The sequence below is a fragment of the Aphis gossypii genome, chromosome 2 (assembly GCF_020184175.1).
Source record: "Aphis gossypii isolate Hap1 chromosome 2, ASM2018417v2, whole genome shotgun sequence".
NCBI classification, from domain to species: domain Eukaryota; kingdom Metazoa; phylum Arthropoda; class Insecta; order Hemiptera; family Aphididae; genus Aphis; species Aphis gossypii.
This window is the reverse complement of record NC_065531.1, coordinates 48,536,434-48,559,838: the sequence shown is the minus strand read 5'-3', so window position 1 is coordinate 48,559,838 and position 23,405 is coordinate 48,536,434. Positions and strand designations below refer to the sequence as shown.

Genomic DNA, 23,405 nt, shown 5'->3' with positions numbered 1-23,405 from the left:
ATGTATTTATTTTTTATTTATAGGTTAAACGCCCAACAATTATAGTGGGTGAAATGAGTTCTGGAAAAACAGCAACAATGAAATATTTCATACGTAATCTTGATCAAAAATATTATGTAAATAGAATTGTAATAATTAGTTAATTTTAATATGTGGTAAAAAGATTAATATTCTTATATAATATAAGTTTGATAAAATAGTTAATTTGTTTTTAAATATAAATAGTTTTGTATACTTTTTTTCTAATTTATTAAATGATAATTATTTGTCTCGACAAAAATTGTATGCAAGTGTTCTTTAACTAAACCTAAAAATCACCCAAAATTTTATTCAATTATTCAATATTTATTTTAAAAACTTAATTTTCATATGAAAGAATAAATTATTTTTAACCAATACATCAGTGTAATAGTTAATATTTTCAAAATTATAGAAATTAAAAAATTAACTTAATACCTAGTATTATAATTTATTTAATTGTACCTATATGCTTTTTCAGATTAAAATGGCATTAAATTTATCGGCTAGAACTTCATCATTAGATATTCAACAAAATTTAGAAACAAATTTAGAAAAGCATTCTAGAAAAACATACGGACCACCAATCGGAAAGCGATTAGTTTATTTTATTGATGATTTAAATTTGCCTCAAGTAAGAATGTGTCTAGATTTATTTGTTTTTAATTATTAAATAAATATGTAAACATAATACCAATACATTTTTAATTTTATGTTGGAAATAAGGATAACGTTATAAAATTGAAAATATTTAATTCTATATAAATTAATAATTATTATTGCTGATATACTAATTTACCTATTAAAATAAAAGAACCCTGATAAATATTAATGAATTTTAATGTTAGATGGATGAATGTGGCACACAACAACCTATTGCGTTACTGAAAAGTATATTTGATAAACAAGGAATGTATGATAGACATAAATGTTTCGATTGGAAAGAGCTTGTGGATATATGTGTGTATCAATTATTTAAATAACAACATAAATAATATCTATTCATATGTTTTCAATTTTAATTGTAGGTTTCTTCGCATCTATGAATCATATAGGAGGTGGTCGAAATGAATTGGATACACGTTTTTTGTCACTATGTTCAGTTTTTTCATTACCATTTCCATCTGATGATACAATTCAATATATTTTTAATTCAATTTTATCTGGACATACAAAATCTTTTACAGATAACATAAAATCTGCAGTTAATAATATTATAAATATGACAGTCAATTTATACAAAGTATGTTTTTATTTATTGTGCACCAACATTAAAACATCCAGTTAATTTTAAAATAATTAAATTGTTTTAATATTAATGTTATTGAATAATATGTCAAGTAAATCATATAATAATAATTATGTTGTAATTTTAGTTAGTACTTAAAAAACTTCATCAAACACCAGACAAATTCATTTATGTATTCAATTTGTGTCATATAAGTTTTATCATAAATGGTATGACCCGCATATTGCCTAATACATTTACAACTACAGAATCCTTTGTACGAGTTTGGAGAAACGAGTTCACCAGAGTGATATGTGATCGATTAATTTATCAAAAAGTATTATTATATTTTTAATTAAAATCTATAAATCTAAATGTCAAAAAAATATTTTTTATTGTTAGTTATAATTAAATATTAGTAAAATGTATAAATTCTAAATTAAAAACAAAAAACAATTAATGGCAGTACATTTTTATAAAACCGAGAATTCATTTTCAAAAAAGGTTTGATAATTTTTTTCAGGATCGAGAAATGATTGAACGTCATCTTACTCAAGAATTAGAATTGTATTTTCCTTTACAGATGGAATATGTTCTTAGAGATCCTCTTTTGTTTGGCGATTGTAGGAATGCTATTAGTTCGAACAATCAAATACGAATATATGAAGACTTAATTGATTATGATTCTGTATTTTATTTATTTCAAGAAGTAAGCATTAGTAATAATTTTAATTGGTTTAACAATGAAATAATCTAATATATTTCAGATACTTTTAGAATATAAAAAATATCATGGTTCATTAGATATGATACTTTTCAATGATGCGTTAGATCATTTAATAAGAATTTATCGTATGCTTAGAATGGATAGAGGACATGTTTTGTTGATCGGTTCTAGTGGAAATGGAAAAAAATCGCTATCCAAGTTAGCTGCATTCACATCTGGTAATATCACGTTAGAATTAGTGATATTTTTAATCGTAATATATAACCCTCAAATCAGTCAAACCTAGTTTATTATGTATTCATTATTCAAATTACACATGATTGTATCATTTTTTTTACTATTTATTACCATTATTATAGTTATGTTGTGTCCAATAGAATAAATTTAAAATATTCATATATTTCTAGGCTATGAAATATTTATAAGTAATACATTTCATTCAAAACATAATATTAAAATGAATGAACAAAAGTTTAAACAAGATTTGAAAAATATATTTTTGAATGTAGGAATAAAAAATCAGCCTACTGTTTTTATTGTTGACAAAGTTGACGTTATTGAAGAAGGTAATTAAAAATAATACAATAAGTAGATACTATAACTTAAGACATGCAACTTACAATACATTTGTAATGCATTTTATAAACATCATATTATTACTTTATTTTTTAATTCACTTTTTTCTAGACTTTTAAACATTAATTTACGAAAAATAATATATATTTATATATAAATGTATTTAATTTGTGTAGTTTAACATATTATATTAATGTGAAACATTTGTTTATATTTTTCATATTTAGGAATTTTAGAATTTATTAATAATATATTAACAAATGGGTTTGTGCCTTCATTATACTTAGATAAAAAAGAAAATTTAGAAATCGTCCAGCGTTTTAAAGAAATAAACATTAAAACATCGAGTGAAATTACTACGTACGTTTTTCTTTATTATACATTAAATAACATATTTGTGAGATATTATTTGGTAATTGGTATTTCTATATTTCTATCTTACTTTTTATTATTTATTTAATTTAGAAACATTTGTTGGGACATGTTTTTAAGAAATTGTCTAAATAATCTTCATATTGTATTATTAATGTCACCTGGAAATAACCTTAGATTGATATTTCGAAATTACCCCGGTTTCGTGAATAAAACTTATGTTGACTGGATTAATAAATGGCCTGCGGAAGCATTAAATGCTGTGGTGGAAAAAGTTTTGATTAACGTATGATATTTAAAACTATTTTTTTAATTTAGTACCAAGGGAATGTCGGCTTCATTATTCTACTATATACTTTTTTTATGCTCTTAATATTTTGACAACTTCAATACCTAACAGGTATAATCAAGTAACTAGTAAGCGAATGAATTTTCACTTAGAAGGATGGTGATTACTACGTATGTACGCAATACCTACTAAATAAAAATTATTTCAGAACCGACATTTTCTTATCAAACTATTTAATGTGTTATACTATTAAATTATAATAATTTTTATTATTAAGTTTATATAAAATATAGTGGTTTTTCACTGCAAAATTATGTTATTTTCAATAGTTAAAACTTTACGATGTACGGAGACTACTTACTCCTATATCTATTTAAAAATATAAAGAACATTACGGAATTTCTTGTTTTTTTTTTAAAAAATATACTGACGACTTCTATGGTATAATGCATATTTAATTTATTTGTTACTTTTAGGAACAAATTATTTCAGATGTGTACGTTAATAATGTAATAAAGCAAAGTGTTTATATGCATAAATCTGCAGAAGAATATGCAAAAATATTTTTTAAGCATACAACTAGAAAGATATATTTCACATTAAAACACTTAGTAGACTGTACTCAAACGTATAAGAAATTAGTCAAAAAAAAATTGAGTTTATCACTAATTAAGGTATTGTATTCAATTAATTAAAGATGAACTTATAAAATAAAATCATATTTTAATGTATGTAATTTTAAGATTTCACAATAAACATTATCATTATACAATTATAAAGTATTGAGTTACATTTAAGTTAAATTAGAAATTTAAATTAAATCGCATGTTGGTTATACTAAATTATTTTTATTTTGATATTTATAATTCTATTTTTCCAATCATACTTATTCTATATCTATTTGAATATAATTTGAAATAAGCATTTAAAAACTAATTCAATTTTTAAAATAAAAGTATACAACTTATTTATTATTATCTTATACATCTTATAAGTATTATGTATTATTTTTTTACTTATATATTACCTCAATGTTTTAAATTAAAATGTATTGATTTTTTTTATATTTTAGAGTTATAAATTAAATAATATATTATTTTAAATTACGTGTAAAAAGTTTAAGTATAATATCAAAGTAATATAAATTTTTAATTGTAAATAATGAAAGTATTTATAGGTAGTAGATACTTTATTTTACTTTGAAAATGTTTTAAATAGTTTCATAAACAGTAGCTGTAAACTTATCGTTAATACGTAATTATTTTGATAGCTATCCGAATAATCTTAATAGTCAGTATTTTTGATATCACTAATTTTAAGTTATAAACTGGACTTTTTTATTGAGTTACTCTATTAAGTACTTACAATTACCTATAATTATTCTCATGCAAAAATGTATTATTGTTTTCTAATTTAAGAACATTCATCTCAGTAGCTCACTCAATAACTGTGTTTCTCTATCGTAAATTGTATTTCTTGTTATCATCATCATCAATTTCTAGATAATAAATCGTTCAAGACATATGGCATATATTTTAAAATATATGCCATATAGATGACAACAATTTTTCTTGTATAATGTATTATATTTTGAGCTGTATTGTAAATGTATATTATTTTTCATCACCATAACTGACATAACTATGTTTCTTTGACTCGGTAATCTATTATACATTTATAAGTATCTATTTCTATTTTAATCCTATGTTATAACTCATTTATCTGTTTGAATACAATTTAATATAAAATCTACCTATTACCTATAATTAATAAATTAATAAATAATTTAAGTTATACTTATGTCATATTATAGTTTTACAAAATTAGTTAAGAAATCGCGGAGTCAATGCGAAAGCAGTTACCGCGGCGTCGTCGGTTAAAACTGAAAAAAAAGAAAAAAAGTTACCTATACAAAGTTAATACCTATTTTAATTTATTAATTATATTTTTTTTTAGTCTCAACAGATCCAGAGTGGATTAGAAAAAATAGAAGAAAGTACTTTAGAACTTAATAGGATAAATGATACATTACGTGAGCAAGACTTATCAATAATAAATAAGGACGAAATGTGTCAAGACTTAATAAAACAAATTAATGATACTCGTATACTTGTAGAAGAAATAAATTCTATTGTGAATAATAGTACTGAAAAATTAAATTTAAAAAATGAACAAATTATAAGCACAAAAAAACAAATGGAAGAGTTAATTGATAAAACATTACCCGTTTTAAGTACTACTAAAACTTTATTGAATGAAATTAATTCAGACGATTTAACAGAATTAAAGTAATCAATTATTATTATTATTATTATTATTATTATTATTTCATAACTTTTATTAGAAAACATTAAATAATTTCTAATGACAATCATGAGAAATATTTAAACATAATATGAAAAAGTTCTAATAAAAAATAATAATATTAATGTACTTTTAGGTCTCTGGACACACCATCCGAATCAGTTATGACTTTACTTGAATGTATAGCTATTTTAAGAGGTCTTAAAGATATGAATTCATGGAAAAGTTTAAGTGATATGATTGAAGATCCAAATTTTCTAAATAATTTACAAGAATTGGATGCAAATAAAATTAATCAAAGACACCAAACTCAAATACGAACAAAGTTAAAATTTCTGAAAAAAACAATTGATATTCAAGCTATTAGCAAAGTGGAATGTAGCTTATTAAATATTATTGAGTCTATTTTAAAATACTGTCATATTTATCAAGATATTATACCATTGAAAAATAAGTTAAATAAATACGAGAAAGATTATCTCAACTCTACTTTAAAATTAAAAGAACACGAAGATAGTTTAGAAAATACTTTATGCACTATATCAAATTTAGAAAAATCATTAGATAACATATCTAAGGAAAATATTGAACTTAAAAAAGAAAATTGTAAATTGAAAATTAAATTTGAATATGCTGACAAAGTTATAAAAGGACTAAAATCTGTACACGAAAGGTAAAAAAAAATTATAACTTAAATTTGTTTTTATTATTTAATATATTTATGTAGATATCAAAAATTGTATTCTAATCTAATACTAATATTTTTAGATGGATTATAGATTTAGAAAATCAAACCATAATAAACAATAAAATAATTGGCAATTGTTTACTGAATGCTTCATTTTTAGTCTATGCTGGTCCATTTTCATTAGAATATCGTGAAAAAATAATTTTTAACGATTGGTACAATCATATTATTGATCTGGAATTACCAATTGACTTGAATACTGAACTAGAAAAAGAACTTATTGATGAAAAAGCAATATATGAGTAATTTAATAAATTAATATTTAATATTTATCAAATAATTTATAATTTCTTTATTTGTGATTAATATATTTTCTTTTAACAAAATAAAATTTTATAATATTTAAACATTTTTAATTAATATATTTTAAAGGTACATTATAAGCATTTTTAATATTATATTTTAATTATCAATATACTCATAATACATTTTAATATTGTTTTTGTTTTTTTGATTTTGATCCTTATAGTTTGATTTCAAATGGTTTGCCTTGTGACAAATATACGATTCAAAATGGAATATTGATGACTCAATCTAATCGATTTCCTCTGTGTATTGACCCACATAATCAAGGATTTAATTGGATTAAAAACCATGAAAAAAATAACTCACTAAAAATACTTTCATTTGCCGATAATGATTACATTATACATTTAAAAAATGCTTTGCAATATGGACAACCAGTAATTTTTATTGATTTTGAAAACATAAATTTGGATATAAAGGATTTATTAAATAAAAATATACAGTGTAAGTAAATTGAGTTAATAGAGGTTCTTGTTTAAAAATATTAATTTTCTTCAATATACATGTGTTAATGTTTCTTTATTTAGCGGATTCATTTAATTCTGAATTTATTGAGATAGATGATAAAAAATGTAAGTACAATAAAAACTTCAGATTATACATGTTGACTAAACAAAATAATCCAAAGATTACAACATCAATATACTCCAATATGACTGTAATAAATTGTTCTATCACACAAGAAGTAAGCCAATATGATATAAGTAAATAATATAAAATTATAAACATTTTGTGATTCACGTTCATATTTGTGCTATTATACTCATACGTAATATTTTAATAATTGTATTACATTAGTAATACCATATTTTATCAATCTTAAATTGAACTACCTATTTTAAATAAATATGTTTTTATCAGGCCCATGTGCAAGGATGAAGGATACAACCTTCCCCATTACCTTTTTTTGAGATAGGTCATTAACAGTTATTGATGTTATCGAATTAAAAGGAAGTTTACTTCTGCAAGATTCCTGAAGTGTTATGTGTTATTGAAAAACTATGATTAATTAACAATTTTCATTTAAGTACTTAAGAAATTATATACAAATATAATACTTTTTTTATAAAAGTATTTTTTTTTCATAATCCCTCCCATGAACAAATTCTGCTCACGGGTCTGGTTTCAATAAATATTTATAATGAGGAGTTAATTTTGTTAATTTATTCACCTATTTAGTTTATTTATGTTTAGGGATTGGAAAGTCAACTACTTAATTTGGTGATCAAACATGAAATAAAAGAACTAGAAGATAAGAAAGAATTAATAGTAAAAAATATATATCAAAATAAGGAAGCACTTGAAGCATTTAAAAATTCGTTTATTAAAGAAATCATAAATTGTGCCGAACCATTAATTGATAATCCACATCTTTTAAATAAACTAGAAGATATAAAATTAAAAATTAATTTATGTTCTACAGAATTAAAATTATCTGTTGAATCAATGTCTTTAGTTGATCAGTCTAGAGATGTTTACAAATCTGTATCACAAAAAGGAACTTTATTTTATACGTCTCTTTATGGATTAAAAGAAATTGACCCATTGTATCAATTTTCAATACAGTCGTTTATAAAGCTATTTTTAAATTCCATTGATTTAGCAAAAAAAGATCAAAATGTATTAAACAGGATATCAAATATTATCGATCAACTTACAAATGATGTTTACGAATTTAGTAATATCAGTATTTATGAAAAACACAACTTATTATTTTTATTTCAAATAGCGTGTACATTAGATAAAGATGCAGGATATTTATTGAATTCCGAATTAATATTCTTTATCAAAGGTAAAATTATAGGTTCTGAAAATATTACAAAAAAAAACCCAACAACATGGTTATCAAATGAATGTTGGCAAAATGTTGTTAATTTAAGCACGAACTTTGAAAATTTCTCGAATTTGATTGAACATATTAGTAGTAACTCCGAAAGTTGGAAAGAGGTAAGTTATATTTTTTAACTGTGGAATTTTTTTATTATTTATTCCGATGCAGTGGTACAATTAGTCATGGAAATAAGTCGAAGCAATAATTATATTAATAAATAAATAATAACAAAAATTAAATTACAAAAATCACATATTGAAATTTATAAATAATCGAAGAAGGATAAAATAAAGAAAATAACTTTTATTGGGAGAAAGAGAAATAAGTTGAATATTTAAAGATTGTAGAAGGGGGATAAATTTTGAAGAATTAAGATAGAATAATAAGTATCTAAACATATTTTAGTTATAATTTGAACAGTTGAAGATGATATTATTTTTCATTGGTTATTTTTTGTGTAGAGTGCAGTGTTTTAAATTATATAACTTAATAATTGTTTATTTTTTATACCCAACTAATAAACATATAATTTATCTGTAACGTTTTAAATTTAATACAAGTAAAATTTAGAATTATAATACTTAATTATTATTTTAATATTTATAAGATAATTGTACTAATATTTTTGTATTCTAGTGGTTTTATTCAGAATATCCAGAATCTGAAAATACAATACCTATCAAAATCAACAAATATTTTGAAGTTTTAATGTTAATAAGATGTTTTCGAACTGATCGAGTGTATCAATCTGTTGAAAATTACGTTTATAAAATTATTGAAGTAAATAATGAGAGGTGTATCAATAATAAAAATACAAAGTAAATACGTATAGTTTACAACTTTAACTTTTAAAGTTATTTAATATTTTATATTACTAATGAGCTAACCAGAGCAGAAAATAACTTTTTTTAATCTTTGGCGACACACATGAAATACCTAAATATTTACTTTCAATTTTAAATATGTTATAAATTATTTTTTTGAATTGTTCATACTTCAATGAGTAATTCTCTTTTAGTTATTATAATATAAACATCAATTGTCAAACCATAATTTTTATATTTATATATAATATAATACACAAAAGTATTATTAATTAATTAATTCGTATGTAACATTAAATTAATACACTTAAATACAGAGAAAAAAATATATGGTCAGATTAAACATCACTAAACTCACTAAAGGTTAATAATCATTTTTACTTCGGCCCACCATCAATAGCAGAAAAATTATTACAATAATAAAGAAAAGGAAATTTAAGTAGGTACTTTGAAATAATTATATATTTCAAACATTTCATTTCTTTGACCACAAGCTATTTCTAATAACTGAGATCCACGTGTCGTCCATGGAACACAATATAGGAATTAGTGTATTTCAATATTTGAAATATTCTAAATAAAATTTTAAAATAAGTACCTTTAAATGATTTTTAAATCGTATACTAATTTGTATTATAATTTTTAGTCTCGAAAGTATACATAAAAAATTTTCAAATCTAACACCATGTATTTTAATATTAAATAATGGATCTGATCCTACGAAGGATTTGACTAATCTTGCAGAAAAAAATGATATAACTGGTCCAACATTCAAAGTTCTTTCATTGGGAACTTTCAATGAAAATGTAAATTTTAATTATTATTAATAAATAAATATTTGTCACTGTATAAAATAACTAATATATAAAACATATTTTTAATAGGTTATTTATTTAGCTTTAAAATCAGCATTGTACCGCGGAAATTGGTTGATTATTCAAAACTGTAATTTTTCTGCTCAATTTCTATACGAAATTGAATATATATTAGAACAAGCAAATGAGTCTTGGCATCCAAACTTTAGATTATGGCTTATATTTAATGGAGATTCATTATTGTGTGATTCATTTCCAATATCTCTTTTGCTTAGGTCATTAAAAGGTAACATTGTATTTACGTGTACTAAATTTTCAAAACACTGTATCTATACATTTTATTATATTATATTCGAAATAGTTATCATTGAACCTTCGAATCATATGAGAATAAGTATGCAGAAAGCTTTAGATAAATACGATTTTGACGATCAAGAAGATAAAAATCAACATCCTACTTTCAAATTATTGCTATATGCATTACTATTTTTCCATGGAATTTTATTAGTAAAGCCTTAAATAAAATGTACTTAGCTAAAATTATAATTTTAATTTAAAACTCAATTATATTTTAGGAACGTAAAAAGTACAATCAATTTGGATGGAGTATACCATATAATTTTGAATATTCCGATTTTGATATGTGCCAACTAATAATTACTATCTTTTTGAAAAAAAGTATACAAAATGAAATACCTTGGACTACATTTAAATATCTAATCGGTGAAATCATATATGGAGGAAAAGTAATCGATAGTTATGATCGCAAGATTCTCTTGACATACGTGGATGAATATTTTGGTGATTTCATGTATAGTTCTTACCAACCTTTCACCTTTTACAATTGTAAAGATCGTTATAAACCAGTAAAATATATAGAGGCAGAAAGAAAACTATTTGAAAGTAATAAATACAGTTTAATAGGTAAGTAGTATTCATTCAAGAAGTACATCCTTATAAATAATTGTACTATACTTATATTTTAATTTTTTTTAATTTTGTTTTTTTTTTTTAGGGTGGGAGGGTCACTTTAAAATAACTTACTTGATTTTATTTAACTTAAGTCTTAAGATCAATAAATAGGTCTTGAATCAAGACTCTTGATACATATTTCTTAATCGGGCTTAGCCGAAGCTATTCTGTGTAAAAGAACATCGTTCAGGTTACCCAATTGGGAATTACTTCTTGTAACTTGAGGAGAAATGTAATGAATAATAATATAATATGTTCATGAATGATTTATTAAATGGCTTTATTAATTCTCCAGAATTACTATCTCTTATTAGTATTAATTTACCCGCTTATCGGTTTAAGAAGTTCAACTTATTTCATGTTCTTCTTTATTAAAACAATTATACTTCTACCTCATTTTTCCTCAGAGTTTTGTCATTAGCGAACTATATAACGAATTATATTAATTTTTTTCTACATCACGTAATATATTTAGATAGAATGTGTATATTGCTTTGAATTTAATCGTTTAAACTAATATTCTGATTGTTTTTCATATAATATATATAAGCTATTTAAATTGTTCATTATTGAGTTAAGCATTATCAAGAAAATGTTCAATGATTATTTGTATTTCGTCAATGGGTTTTATAATCCGTTTAATATATATAGTATATATAAATAAATAATTATTGTGATTTACACTTAAAATTAATAAAATATATTTTTATGTTTATAATAATAGAAGTAATTAATGAATTGCCATTGTCTGTTAACCCCGAAGTTTGTGGATTAAACTCAAATGTTTTATTTGGATACCACAATAATTTGGTTAGCCTTTTGTGGACAAACATGATAAAGTTATATCCAAGTGTTGATATAATTGATGATAAAAATACTGATTGGGATAAAGTTGTACAAAATACTACTGAAAACATTTTGAAATTATTGCCTGAACTTTATAATATAAATAAAGTAAAAATTTTTTACGGAGATAAATGCTTTGCTCCTAATATTATTGTTTTACTTCATGAACTTGAGAAAATTAACGCGTTGTTAGAAGTAATAAGAAACACTCTATCACAACTCTCAAAGGTAAAAACTAATATTCGCATTTATATTTATTTATTTGTTGAAAATAAATATTATATATTCATTTATTTTACTTTATTTTTTACACAGGTATTTCTGGGAAAAGTGGAAATGAATTCGATGTTAGAAGAAGTTTCAATGTGTTTATACGCCGGTCGAGTTCCAGATTGTTGGAGTAAATTATCACCACCGACAGTTAAATCATTGGCAGGTTATATTGAACACCTTAAAAAACGTACACTTCAATATTCGAATTGGGTAATTTTTATAAATATTTATAAATGTTTCGTACTAAATATTTTAATGCTTTAATCGAAATAAATAAACAATACTTAAGTACAAAGTATTTTTATATTAATATATAAACTTTGCATAATCTATAAGAGCCAAATTCGAGAACCTTTAGTCATGTGGCTGTCAGGATTACACTCACCGAAATCATATCTTACATCTTTGATCCAATTGGCATGCAGAAAATACGGTTGGTCAATTGAACATAGTATGTTTTATACATCTGTTACTCAATGGACTTGTGAAAGCGAAGTCCAACGAGAACCAGACGCCGTAAGTATAAAATAAATTAATATTTTATAGGTGTTTATCTTTTGTATTATTTATAAAGTTCAATGTAGTCAAAAGGCAATAATTAAGTGTAATAAAAAAATAATTTGACATTATAATATTGATTAATAAATTAGAAGGCGCTCATCTCTCCATTAGCTCGGTTATCTAGATAATCGTTCATTCGTCGTGCTCCATTAGTGACACCTAGCAAATTATGAATTAGTTAAATAATTTGATAATACAATAATAAATTAACATAACATATATATATATATAGTTTTTTATTGAAAAATATGACAACAAGAAAGCTTGGTAGAGCTTGAGTTATTAATCACAAGTCATAAATATCTATTATTGTCACGGACAATCCGTGTTATTGTTTAAGAGGGTACATATTATATTATTATCTACACCTACAATTTAAGATCTAAATCGTGTCTATACACCCAATACTCATATCATTTATAATATGGCAGTATATTATTGTAAACATAATTGCATCGTTGGTTAATGTATAAAATCTATAGTATATAGACCTCTATGGCATATATATTTGCATAAGTTAGCGGGTCAGTAACAAAAAAATATAAACTTTGTTATTCTTTGCTGTTAAAACAGTTTAAAATTTTGGACTTTTATAGTCCTAAGCTGTTTCAGTTAAATCAATATTTCAAATTTTTAAGCGAAGGAAGCCATAAACAATAAGGTATAAGAATGAAAAAATCCAAGTGAATTGGTTCATGTACGATGTACATATAGATATACAGCCTTCTGCATGAAATTGTTCTGGCGCATGTTAATGCACTCAAATTTTTGAATTTTTAATGATATTTATTAACATAAACGTTAGAAATGTTAAATATATCTCTTAGAATCTTAATCTGTTTACTACTTAATATGTCTCACAAGTATAGTGCTGTGAAGATATATTTAAATCAACAGTAGTTATGAAAATTACTAATTCTATACTATTTGTATAATTGTATCTATATTATATTTTTTTAAGGGATGTTACATCACCGGATTATATTTAGAAGGGGCACGGTGGAATATGGATAAACAATGTTTGACAGAATGTACTTTTCATAATACGTCTGAGAAGTTACCGATTTTGGCTATTATTCCTATTGAAACTCGCCTGCTAAAATTACCAAAGAGCTCAATCACTATACCGGTTTACGTGACATCGAAACGAGGAAATTCAATAAACGATAATTGTGTGTTTCAAGCCAATTTAAATACACATCTACATAAGAGCTTTTGGATTTTACGAGGGATTTGCGTTGTTATGAATACTGATTAATCATATAGTAGTAATATTAATAACACGAATTTATTTATTTTATTATTATTTTTTTTTCATATATAAAGCAATAAATTCATAAAATACTATAATAGGTATTTTGTATAACTAAATTAAAATAACAAATTTTAACATTTTCAAGCTAATTTATTTTATATAACTCTTAAACAATAACATTTAATTAGTTTAAAAAAAAAATAATTTATAAAATATTATAATTCTGTAACCAAAGCACCATTAACAAATAGACTATGCACGACACCAATTTTTTTATCACAACTATGTTCAGTCCGTATTGTTACTAACATTTCACCAATAGCAAAATGTGTTTCTGTACCGTTTTCAATAAATTCAGACTAAAAACAAATTAGTTTTAAATTTTTTATAACAGATTATGATTGTCTTATAATATAAATGAATATAATAGATTTTACCATTGCGTCTGTAACTTGAGTTCCGTTGACAATAATATCCATAGAAGCTTTATCTGAAAATCATCAGTGCATGATACATAAGTTAAAATATAATTTATCATGGACAGAAAATAAAATTTATTTTAAGTTAAACAGCTAAGTAAAATTTCATCTTGTTTAACTCAAAATAAAAAATATAGTATCCCTTGTATTGTTAACAACCAACTAATAATTTTATCATTTTATTTCAATTCGAGTTAACTTAATCAATTTAATACATTTGTTGATCGTGAGTTATTACATATACAATAAAAACATTTTTTTAAGAACTAATTTCCTATGAATATTACCAAGAATAATTCGATTTTCAACACCATCGTCCGCAGTAATCAACCAAGTAGATCGATTTTTTGAGATATATTCACAGAAATCTTCCAAAGTCTTTCCATCAACCAACAAATCATATGTGTACATAAACAACCCATCTGGTTCCACTTTGATAGTACATTGAACATTGTCTATTTCAAAAACTTCATCTCCGACTAATCGAAACATCCAATCTTTTCGTCTCACTATCTGTTATTATTATAAAATATTCATCGTATAAATTATAATTGCTTCTTATTATTTTTATATAATAATAATTTATATAAAATGTTGAGCATTCTTTTTTTCATTTTATTATTGAAATATTAACATATATCTATTGTAACGCTAAACTCCTAGCTTATATAGGCTATATAAATGAAAACACAACTTGAAAAAACAGGATTGGAATAAATTAAAAATTAAAAGATTGTTATGGTGTAGAACAACCAATATATAATTGCTTTGGTTTTATTTGTGTATCAGTTAAAATAGAAGTTTATATAATTACCAATACATATTCGTAAGTTTTTAAACTATATGAAAAAAATAAAAATAAATTTCAAGGTTATATATAATATTACGACTACATAACTTTTGATTTAATTTTTCAGATATTTTAGCTTGGTGGACCTTTTTTTATACCTATAAATTGAACACATTGCAGGATGGTAGCCGGTAGGTACACTATTGTGGCCAACGAACTGAAGATCAGTTGGAGATACTATATTATTTATAAGTAAATATTATATAAAATAGTTATGATTTTGAAAAGATAATCACTAAACAGGACGCTTATAACCTTTTAATAGTAGCGCTATAGTTCATATAATTTAGGCTAAAATTTCGCCTATTCCATAATTAAACACATAATAAATAATAATATTTAGTTAATCAATAAGTATTCATTTTCCTACTAGTATTTTAAGAGCAGACCGATATGCAGTTTATATGATACCGATAATAATGTAGTTTAGATACGATGAAACACATAGTTATCTCTAATCGTATTGTTGGTGTGATTTCGTCACTAAAATTCTGATCATAATTCGTAGCAAAATATTATGGCCAATTAAAATGTTCTTACTTTTCCGTCCAATCTAATAACTCTTTTACCAGTAGCTGTTCCGTGTTCAAATTCTATTTCATGAATACCGTCTGCTAACGGTAGTTTCCACACCGCCACCGTGTCTTCATTGTATTTTGGTTTCTCTGTCATTAGTCAATATCAAACAAACTCAATACTAAAGTTTTCAGCCTTCAGTTAACAAATTAACGTAAATTAAATAATAATAGTTCAACAGCCGATGTTCAACTGTTCTGAGAGTATTATAATTGCATAGTATCACTTATACTATTTTATTTATGTGACAGTGTTTATATAATGTTGTTATGGAAACAACCATTATTTTATTTTATTTTTATTTTGTTAGGTCAACATACATAATAGATAATATAATAGTATGGTAACTATATTTATAGGAATTAAAATGTTTTTTTTTTTCATAAAATTAGATCACCCGGTAGTATTGCGGAATTTTCTACCACAACAATTATAAATTCGTTCATAGAATAATATTTAAAAAAAAGTAGGTCAGCGCATTTCGGTGGTGGATGTTAGTTCATCGTCCCTTCGGTCCTCGGACAGGATAGTGTAATATTACTGTTGGTATTCGATATGAATGCATTATGATTGCATTCGATAAAAAACGATTCTGAGCGGACGAGGGGATTTTTTTATTTAATTTTATTCGTTTTTATGGTGATAAACAAAGCCGTAATCATTTTATACTCCACATAACCATGAAGTTGTACATTTTTTCTCTTTTAACCACTTTTATTTCGAGTATCATTTCGAAAATCGAAAAATGACCTCTTTAAAGTACCAGCTTAAGAACATTACCTTTCAAAAAATATGCTACACTTGTACTTTTGAGCAAATTTAGAGGGGAAAAAGTGTTAACAGAATAAAAAATAAATAAACATCATTGTAAAACCAATACATTCCTCGCTCCGCTCAAAATCTAATATAATTTTATATAATGATGCTTTTATATAATATACAAGTACCTACTATAATTTTTTCATATAAACTATTTTAAATTATAAAATTCAATCGCTGTGACGAAATACATAGGTATCTACATTTTGATATGAAATAGTTCTTAAAAGTTAAATTCCCAAAATCCTGCACTAAATTTATTGAAATTATGGATTTTTAACGATTTGTAATTTTTATATATGAAACTGTATAGTTAGTCGTAGTTATTATTCAATTATATAATGAAGCCTATTTTTTCGAGATTCAGGAATACCTGGTTTCCATCTTCATTTAAATTTTTAAAATGACAATATTTTTTTTATTTAATAACATAAAATTCAAATTATATTATATTAGTGAATTATTAAAATACTTAAATACATATTATGATTGCAATAAACAATTTTGAGCGTACATTATTCAAAAATATGTTAATTAATTTAATGTACGATAATTAGGCATTTATAGTTAACATTGACGGTATTTGAGTTTTAATATTAAAGAATAATGAATGTACCTACATATTATAACTAATGAGATATTTGGATAATTAAAACTAACGTAATAATTAAACAAAAATTGTCTGATATAATATCTGGATCGCGGTATATTTCAATAATAGCTTTATCAGACATGAAATACTTAAATCACCGCGCACATCGTCAGTAAATAAAAAATACCTTTACATTATTATAATATTATGGTTACAGTATAATTAATATGAAGTTTTTATAAAAAATCAAAGTTTCTGTTACATAACTTTGATGAGTATTCATAAATTTATAAGTAATAAAATATATGTTTTTACTAATATAATTTTTACAATAAAAGTATATTTTTTAAACATAATTTATATTGAAGCTAGTATAAAAATTTGTCTCATACAAACTTTTAAGCATTCACATTATTGATTAACTCATATATATATAGATATTATGTATTATATAATATACATCACATTTTTTGTTTTTACTTTTTATTTTTAATATAGAATATATAAATAGAAAAACAATAATAATTTTAAAAATTAAAATATTTCAAAGTAGATCTAATGGATCGAGTTTTGAAGACAATCTGGGATCATTCAGTGGATCAAGATCAGCAAATATATCTGCCCAATTTGATGAACTGGTCGATTTCTGTAAAGATAATGTATAATAAAAAGTATATAAAAAAGTTGAGTGTGGTTAAATTTAATACAAATGCCTACAATGAGTTATAATTTTGATCACCTATACAATATAAACGACATTAAATGAACAACGACTCTAGGCTGAATTTTGATTGACTGGAAATTGCTAAGGAATTTGTAAAAATTTACATTTTTAATACTCGTTCCCCAACTATTTTTGACGTATCTTTTCGCTCACTTTCATGAGCCTTTAAGTCGTATGTTAAGAAAATTCAACAGTGATGCTTTTGACTCTAATTTTGGTAACAAATTTAAAGTTTGCTGTTTATGCCTATAGGTTTTGGATAAATAACTACCATGTACAATTTAGTTTTAATTCTTTAAATTTCTTTAAATTACTGTTCTTATAGTATTCAATGATAACTGTTTTTTTTTCATTTTTTTTATTATAACATTATGTACACAGACGTAACACAGTACATTCTTTGCCCGAATGAGCATTATTAAAAAATAAATAATAATAATAATAAATTAAGTAATGACTTAAAATATTTTTTAATGCCTCAACAAGAACTTTCTGAAAATTGTTTGTTTATTTTCTTTTTCAAAAAAATTTCTTTTGCAAAATTGTCAATCAAATTAAAACAATTACGAATATATTGAGCAATTGCCAATTGAGCTATAGTGTCGTTATTAAACGTTAACCTGTCGTTAAAATTAATTATTTTATCAATAGTGTTAATTAGTTATTTAAAAACTAGTAGTTTATAAGACTATTAATTATATTCTCTTGTTTATACGTATAGTGACGAATTATTATTATAACAATTAAATCAACATAACTTTATAAGTTTATAACATATTATATTATATATTTATATACCATGTGGATAGATTGACATCGAAGGGGATACTTCCGTAGGTTTAGCCCCCTCCCTCCAATTAAAAGGAATATATATAAATTATCCTCTACTACTACCTTCCTTCTGAAAAAATTTCAAACAAATGTCCGTCTATTGCCGTGTTTAGTTCCTCTTATTAGAGTCTAACCAGATTACACCATAACACTATACACCTACATTATACTTATTTGACGAGGTTGAAATATAATAATTAATTTACTTACGTCAATCAAAAATTATCAACTTACTTTAGTAGTAGTAGTGGTAGTAGCAGTAGTAGTAGTGTTAACGGTTGCAGAATTTGACCCGGATAACAAGTCTGACAATAATTGGGACGGTAAAAATTCATCTCCTGTTCCGTATGATTTAAGTTCTGAATCCTTTTCTTCTTGATTACTTTCGTAAGGATTTGATAAGAAATTTCCAAAATTGTCGCTTCCGTCGAACAACGAAAGCAAAGGAGATTCGTTTTTTTCTTCGATTGGGTCGCAAGTTGCTTCAATGCCCAATTCCGTATATGAACTAATTTAATATATAAAGTATGAGTTAAGCGTTATTGGCTAGATTTAGATATGATTAACGATTAACAATATTAAAATAAAATTTCACAAAAAAATGTATACCTTGAATCATTGGTATTATCGTCTGTCTTGGAAGTAGGTTTTACAGATTCCGTTCGCAACTCTTTAATCATTTTGAAATCGTAATGTTGATACTCTATGGTTGAAAAAAGATTATATTATAAATAATACTATTTAATGGTATCTAAGAACACAAAAACAGAGCTATAAGAGAGTTAGAATAGGGAAAATGGCAATAAAAATAGTGGCAGGAGTGAAAGTCTTAAATGGGCTGTAAAAGCTAAAAAAAATTGTATCTATAGTTAAGTTTATAGTGTAGTAACAACTAACTAGACCACAACAAATGTATTTAGGATTATTTACGTTGAAAATCAAACTAAAATGGAGGTTAAAAATTAATAAAAATAGGTAGATAAATGAAAATATTAAATCGTGCAAAAGTGTAACTTATAAAATAACAGAAATAACGATTGAAAATAATTGACATCAATAGTATCGATTTAACAAAATAACGTGGCTCAAATAATTGTTGTTTTATAAACTTATAATAGGATTCGATTCATTATTTAATTTCTTTCTAAAATATTTAATTGTATATTAATTTAAGTATAAAAACTTCGTATAAATATACCGGTTGATCAATTTAACATCAATACTCATTATTCCAAAAACTATTTATTTACATTAGCTGTCATTCAAAAGAATAAAAAACTTTTAAAAAAATAAAATGAAAAAAATGGTAAAATATACCATATTTTTTCAAAAATAGTATATTCTAATATATATCACGATATTTATGCTTACGTCTAAAATCTTTAGTTGCGTTTTCAAACGATGCTGCAACGGATTCAGCAAATCGCTGTAAACTTTGTTGATAGAAAATAAGAACGTGTGAAAACATATTACAACGGGCAGCGGCGAGCAGGTCAACTTTTTGTAAGCAAATCAATTTTTGGTGATCGAATTGCTGTTTAGACTTTTTTACTTTGGTCTGCACGTTTTTAAATTTGTCTAACTGTGAATTTGTGTCCGGATCCAGTTCTTGAGAAACGTCTTTCATCCAATTCAGCGCAGCCCTGTAATCTGTACGTGCATTTTCCATACGCTTCACATCGCCCTGTGTATCTTCTACAGCTCTTAAACAAAATGTTTCTATTTCCTGTATAACACATTAATATAAAATCATTGATTTATGATTATAATAAATCTAACTTTTTCATTTAGGACTATTATTTTGCTTATATTTTTACAAGTACCTGGTGTAATCTGGCTAATGGTGTACGTAAACCAATTCTCTCTTGTCCCGACTGTGCCATACAACTTCCCAAAATTTGCATCATTTCGCCAGCTTTAGTTTGATCTTTATTACCAGATCTTTTTAAAAACAATCCCATTTGATTTTCTTCATATGCTAAATCTTTAAAAATAAATAATTTATTTTTATTCACGACTTAACGAGCTTTAGAAAATTACTTCACTGTTCAATTTGAGTACAAATAGTGAATTGTGTGTGTCTTATATTTGTATTATAGTTATACATATGTTATAATAAAATATATTGTTATATTATATCAAGATGTAAATGTAAAATATTTTACTTGTTATACATAATAACATATCACACTATTTTGCAGGCATACTATTCGACGACCATAACAGTATGTTAGACATATGATGACATATCATTTTACATATCAATTATTGCAAGAGGCTTAAATAAATGATCGATTAATTGAACACAAACAATACTCACTATAAATTTTTTCATCGTACTTATTGACAATTCTTTGCAAATGTTGACAACTGCCCCGAATAGATTTAAATAGCTCTAGTTTAGCGTCAAGTTCAGCGTCCGAAGCTACTATGAATTCATCATCTTTTTTCCCTAATTTTTTACATACTTGCTGCTTAGTTACCCAATACTTGTGTTGCATTTTAGCTACAGTTGAACCATTGGCATTATTTTGCCATCGGTTCAATCCTGGAGCATCATACGTATTCCTAAACAAAAATACATGTCTTATTAGTCATTAGACAGGTTATTTTAGTTTTTGTTTGAATTTTAATTGTGAAACTATAGTTTAATATTTTTTTAAATATGAAACCAGAAATGTATGGCCAACAATAATAGTATTTACTACCCTGGCTCATGCTCGTCAATATTATAGACTATAAGATGTTGACAAAAGAGATACCATTTTGAAATGACATAATAATAAACCGACATAACACGATATTTGTACAAAATGTACTTATTTATCTAATATAAACACCATACAATTGACTTTTCAGTAGGTACCTACTTATACGAGCGATTTATACTTAGTAACATTTAAAATAAAATAAGGCAGGAATACGTTAAAAGAACTTTAAGCTTTAAGAAATTTTATACAATAGTATATTTTAGAATATTAACTAAACTTGTATTACGAACAACTATGCACTTAAGGTACCAACAAATATTTCATAGGAATTTACCTATTATGTTTAATATAGGTGTATAAAAACAAGTGATTGTAAATCGTACTACAAACATTTTCTGATCAAATTTTGAAACATGTAAATTCTACCCCTAAGATGAGCTGGTTGAAGATGGTACTAATAATAATAAAAAATAAAAAGTGAATATACTTATTAAAATAAAGTTAACAATGTAAAAAGTATAATATTAATAACAATAATAACTAAAATGTACATATATGTATAATAATTATTACAGTTTGTATTCAAAACCACAGTAACTTTATGTATATATTACAGATTTACGATACACAATACTGAAGGAGTGCACACAATATCATAAAATAAATATACAATATCATCATAATTACTCACCATCCCGATTCCGAGAGACTCATAATGGTTGAATGCTATAGGATATCCGACAAAGAAAAAAATAGACTGAAATGTTCACACTAGGCGTAGAAAAAAAATGAGTAGTAAGTAAAAAAACTGACTTATAATATTGTATATACACACACTCTCTGCGTACGATGATAGTGTGCGTGGAAACGAGCGCTGCGGACTATAGATTAAAAAAGAATTCACTGTAGTTATAGTGGCCACGACGACCGTTCGCGACGCGGTGTAAACAGCTAGCTTATATAGAGGACGTGTGATGATAATAGTATGATTATTATTGTCGTTAACAGCGAAATATACGCATATTTGTTTTAATCGTATAATACTAGTCGTGGCGAACGGCGGAACGAGCGTATTTTTCGTTTGTTTTTACGTTTATTGCAATGCGTAAAATACGTTTTGCCGTTATTTTCTCCGTTTGAGGAGATCTCTGCGAAATTGAAAGATAACAAAAAAATCGATTGTAAATTCGGACGCGTGAACCGTCTGCATGCGACCTTACAGAGAAAATAATGTCGTCATACTCCGCCACTTGTGTAAACGTTTGTCGGTTAGAATGGCGACCGGAGGAAATCAATACTATACCGGGCGAACGCGTTCGCGGGGTGCCCCTATGATATACGTATAATATTATGTACTACCTTTCGCAGCTGTTCCTATGTATAATAATAAAGCTTATAAATGATAACGTTAATGCGCGCGTAAAGTTTTGAAATTTTTTTCCGCCGTAGAAGGGCCTGTTGTTTTTAATCAAAATAATTTACATACAATGAAATCGAGGTAACGCTTGTGGAACCGAATTCAAACCATAAAATATAGTACCTATTTGTATATATAGTTAATATAATACATGAGCGTGCTAATCGTACTTCATTTTAAGTTAATTTTCATTCGAATTTATTTAGTGTTTAGACGCACTCATAGTGCTTAGATATGTGACTATTATACGAGTGTATAATTCAATGTAAATACCTAAATGCTGAGAGTTGTTCATAGAATTTCATGTTACAGAAGCATAAATGTATAGTAATTAGTAGGTATACAAGCGTTACGAATTTGGTAAAAACTTTATAACATCATTAGCCCACGAACTCACAAATGTTGTGAATTTATCATTTATGAACCTGCTAAGCACTGTCATCATTTAGTGAAATAAAAAT

The 23,405-nt window shown here is 24.9% G+C and overlaps 3 protein-coding genes across 3 annotated transcripts in view; 1 reads left to right on the top strand and 2 right to left on the bottom strand.

Moving 5' to 3' along the window:
* LOC114120461 (dynein axonemal heavy chain 10-like) overlaps positions 1 to 15,807 on the top strand; it is a 39,028-nt gene extending 23,221 nt beyond the window's left edge. Inside the window, exons 40-66 of the mRNA XM_050200197.1 lie at positions 24 to 116; positions 500 to 652; positions 867 to 978; positions 1,047 to 1,261; positions 1,395 to 1,583; positions 1,770 to 1,955; positions 2,014 to 2,191; positions 2,381 to 2,539; positions 2,777 to 2,909; positions 3,015 to 3,207; positions 3,687 to 3,884; positions 5,167 to 5,498; positions 5,651 to 6,187; positions 6,283 to 6,504; positions 6,732 to 7,012; positions 7,096 to 7,253; positions 7,763 to 8,515; positions 9,036 to 9,217; positions 9,870 to 10,029; positions 10,108 to 10,324; positions 10,400 to 10,545; positions 10,614 to 10,962; positions 11,735 to 12,084; positions 12,172 to 12,339; positions 12,466 to 12,645; positions 13,652 to 13,958; positions 15,342 to 15,807. Coding sequence (XP_050056154.1) covers positions 24 to 116; positions 500 to 652; positions 867 to 978; positions 1,047 to 1,261; positions 1,395 to 1,583; positions 1,770 to 1,955; positions 2,014 to 2,191; positions 2,381 to 2,539; positions 2,777 to 2,909; positions 3,015 to 3,207; positions 3,687 to 3,884; positions 5,167 to 5,498; positions 5,651 to 6,187; positions 6,283 to 6,504; positions 6,732 to 7,012; positions 7,096 to 7,253; positions 7,763 to 8,515; positions 9,036 to 9,217; positions 9,870 to 10,029; positions 10,108 to 10,324; positions 10,400 to 10,545; positions 10,614 to 10,962; positions 11,735 to 12,084; positions 12,172 to 12,339; positions 12,466 to 12,645; positions 13,652 to 13,948 — 6,141 coding nt within the window. The 3' untranslated portion in view covers positions 13,949 to 13,958; positions 15,342 to 15,807. The remainder of the gene's footprint in view (positions 1 to 23; positions 117 to 499; positions 653 to 866; positions 979 to 1,046; positions 1,262 to 1,394; positions 1,584 to 1,769; positions 1,956 to 2,013; positions 2,192 to 2,380; positions 2,540 to 2,776; positions 2,910 to 3,014; positions 3,208 to 3,686; positions 3,885 to 5,166; positions 5,499 to 5,650; positions 6,188 to 6,282; positions 6,505 to 6,731; positions 7,013 to 7,095; positions 7,254 to 7,762; positions 8,516 to 9,035; positions 9,218 to 9,869; positions 10,030 to 10,107; positions 10,325 to 10,399; positions 10,546 to 10,613; positions 10,963 to 11,734; positions 12,085 to 12,171; positions 12,340 to 12,465; positions 12,646 to 13,651; positions 13,959 to 15,341) is intronic.
* LOC114120433 (fas apoptotic inhibitory molecule 1) lies at positions 13,963 to 16,114 on the bottom strand. The gene is made up of 4 exons (XM_027982332.2): positions 15,815 to 16,114; positions 14,712 to 14,937; positions 14,383 to 14,435; positions 13,963 to 14,304 (listed from the first exon to the last, which is right to left on the bottom strand). Exons 1-4 carry the CDS (start codon positions 15,944 to 15,946, stop codon positions 14,161 to 14,163), a joined length of 555 nt encoding a protein of 184 aa, XP_027838133.1. The 5' UTR covers positions 15,947 to 16,114; the 3' UTR covers positions 13,963 to 14,160.
* Positions 16,115 to 17,357: 1,243 nt separating this feature from the next.
* Positions 17,358 to 22,806, bottom strand: LOC114120432 (islet cell autoantigen 1-like protein). Its single transcript, XM_027982331.2, has 7 exons — positions 22,219 to 22,806; positions 21,137 to 21,384; positions 20,640 to 20,800; positions 20,188 to 20,542; positions 19,426 to 19,519; positions 19,051 to 19,324; positions 17,358 to 17,907 (listed from the first exon to the last, which is right to left on the bottom strand). Exons 1-7 carry the CDS (start codon positions 22,239 to 22,241, stop codon positions 17,806 to 17,808), a joined length of 1,257 nt encoding a protein of 418 aa, XP_027838132.1. The 5' UTR covers positions 22,242 to 22,806; the 3' UTR covers positions 17,358 to 17,805.
* Positions 22,807 to 23,405: the final 599 nt, after the last annotated feature.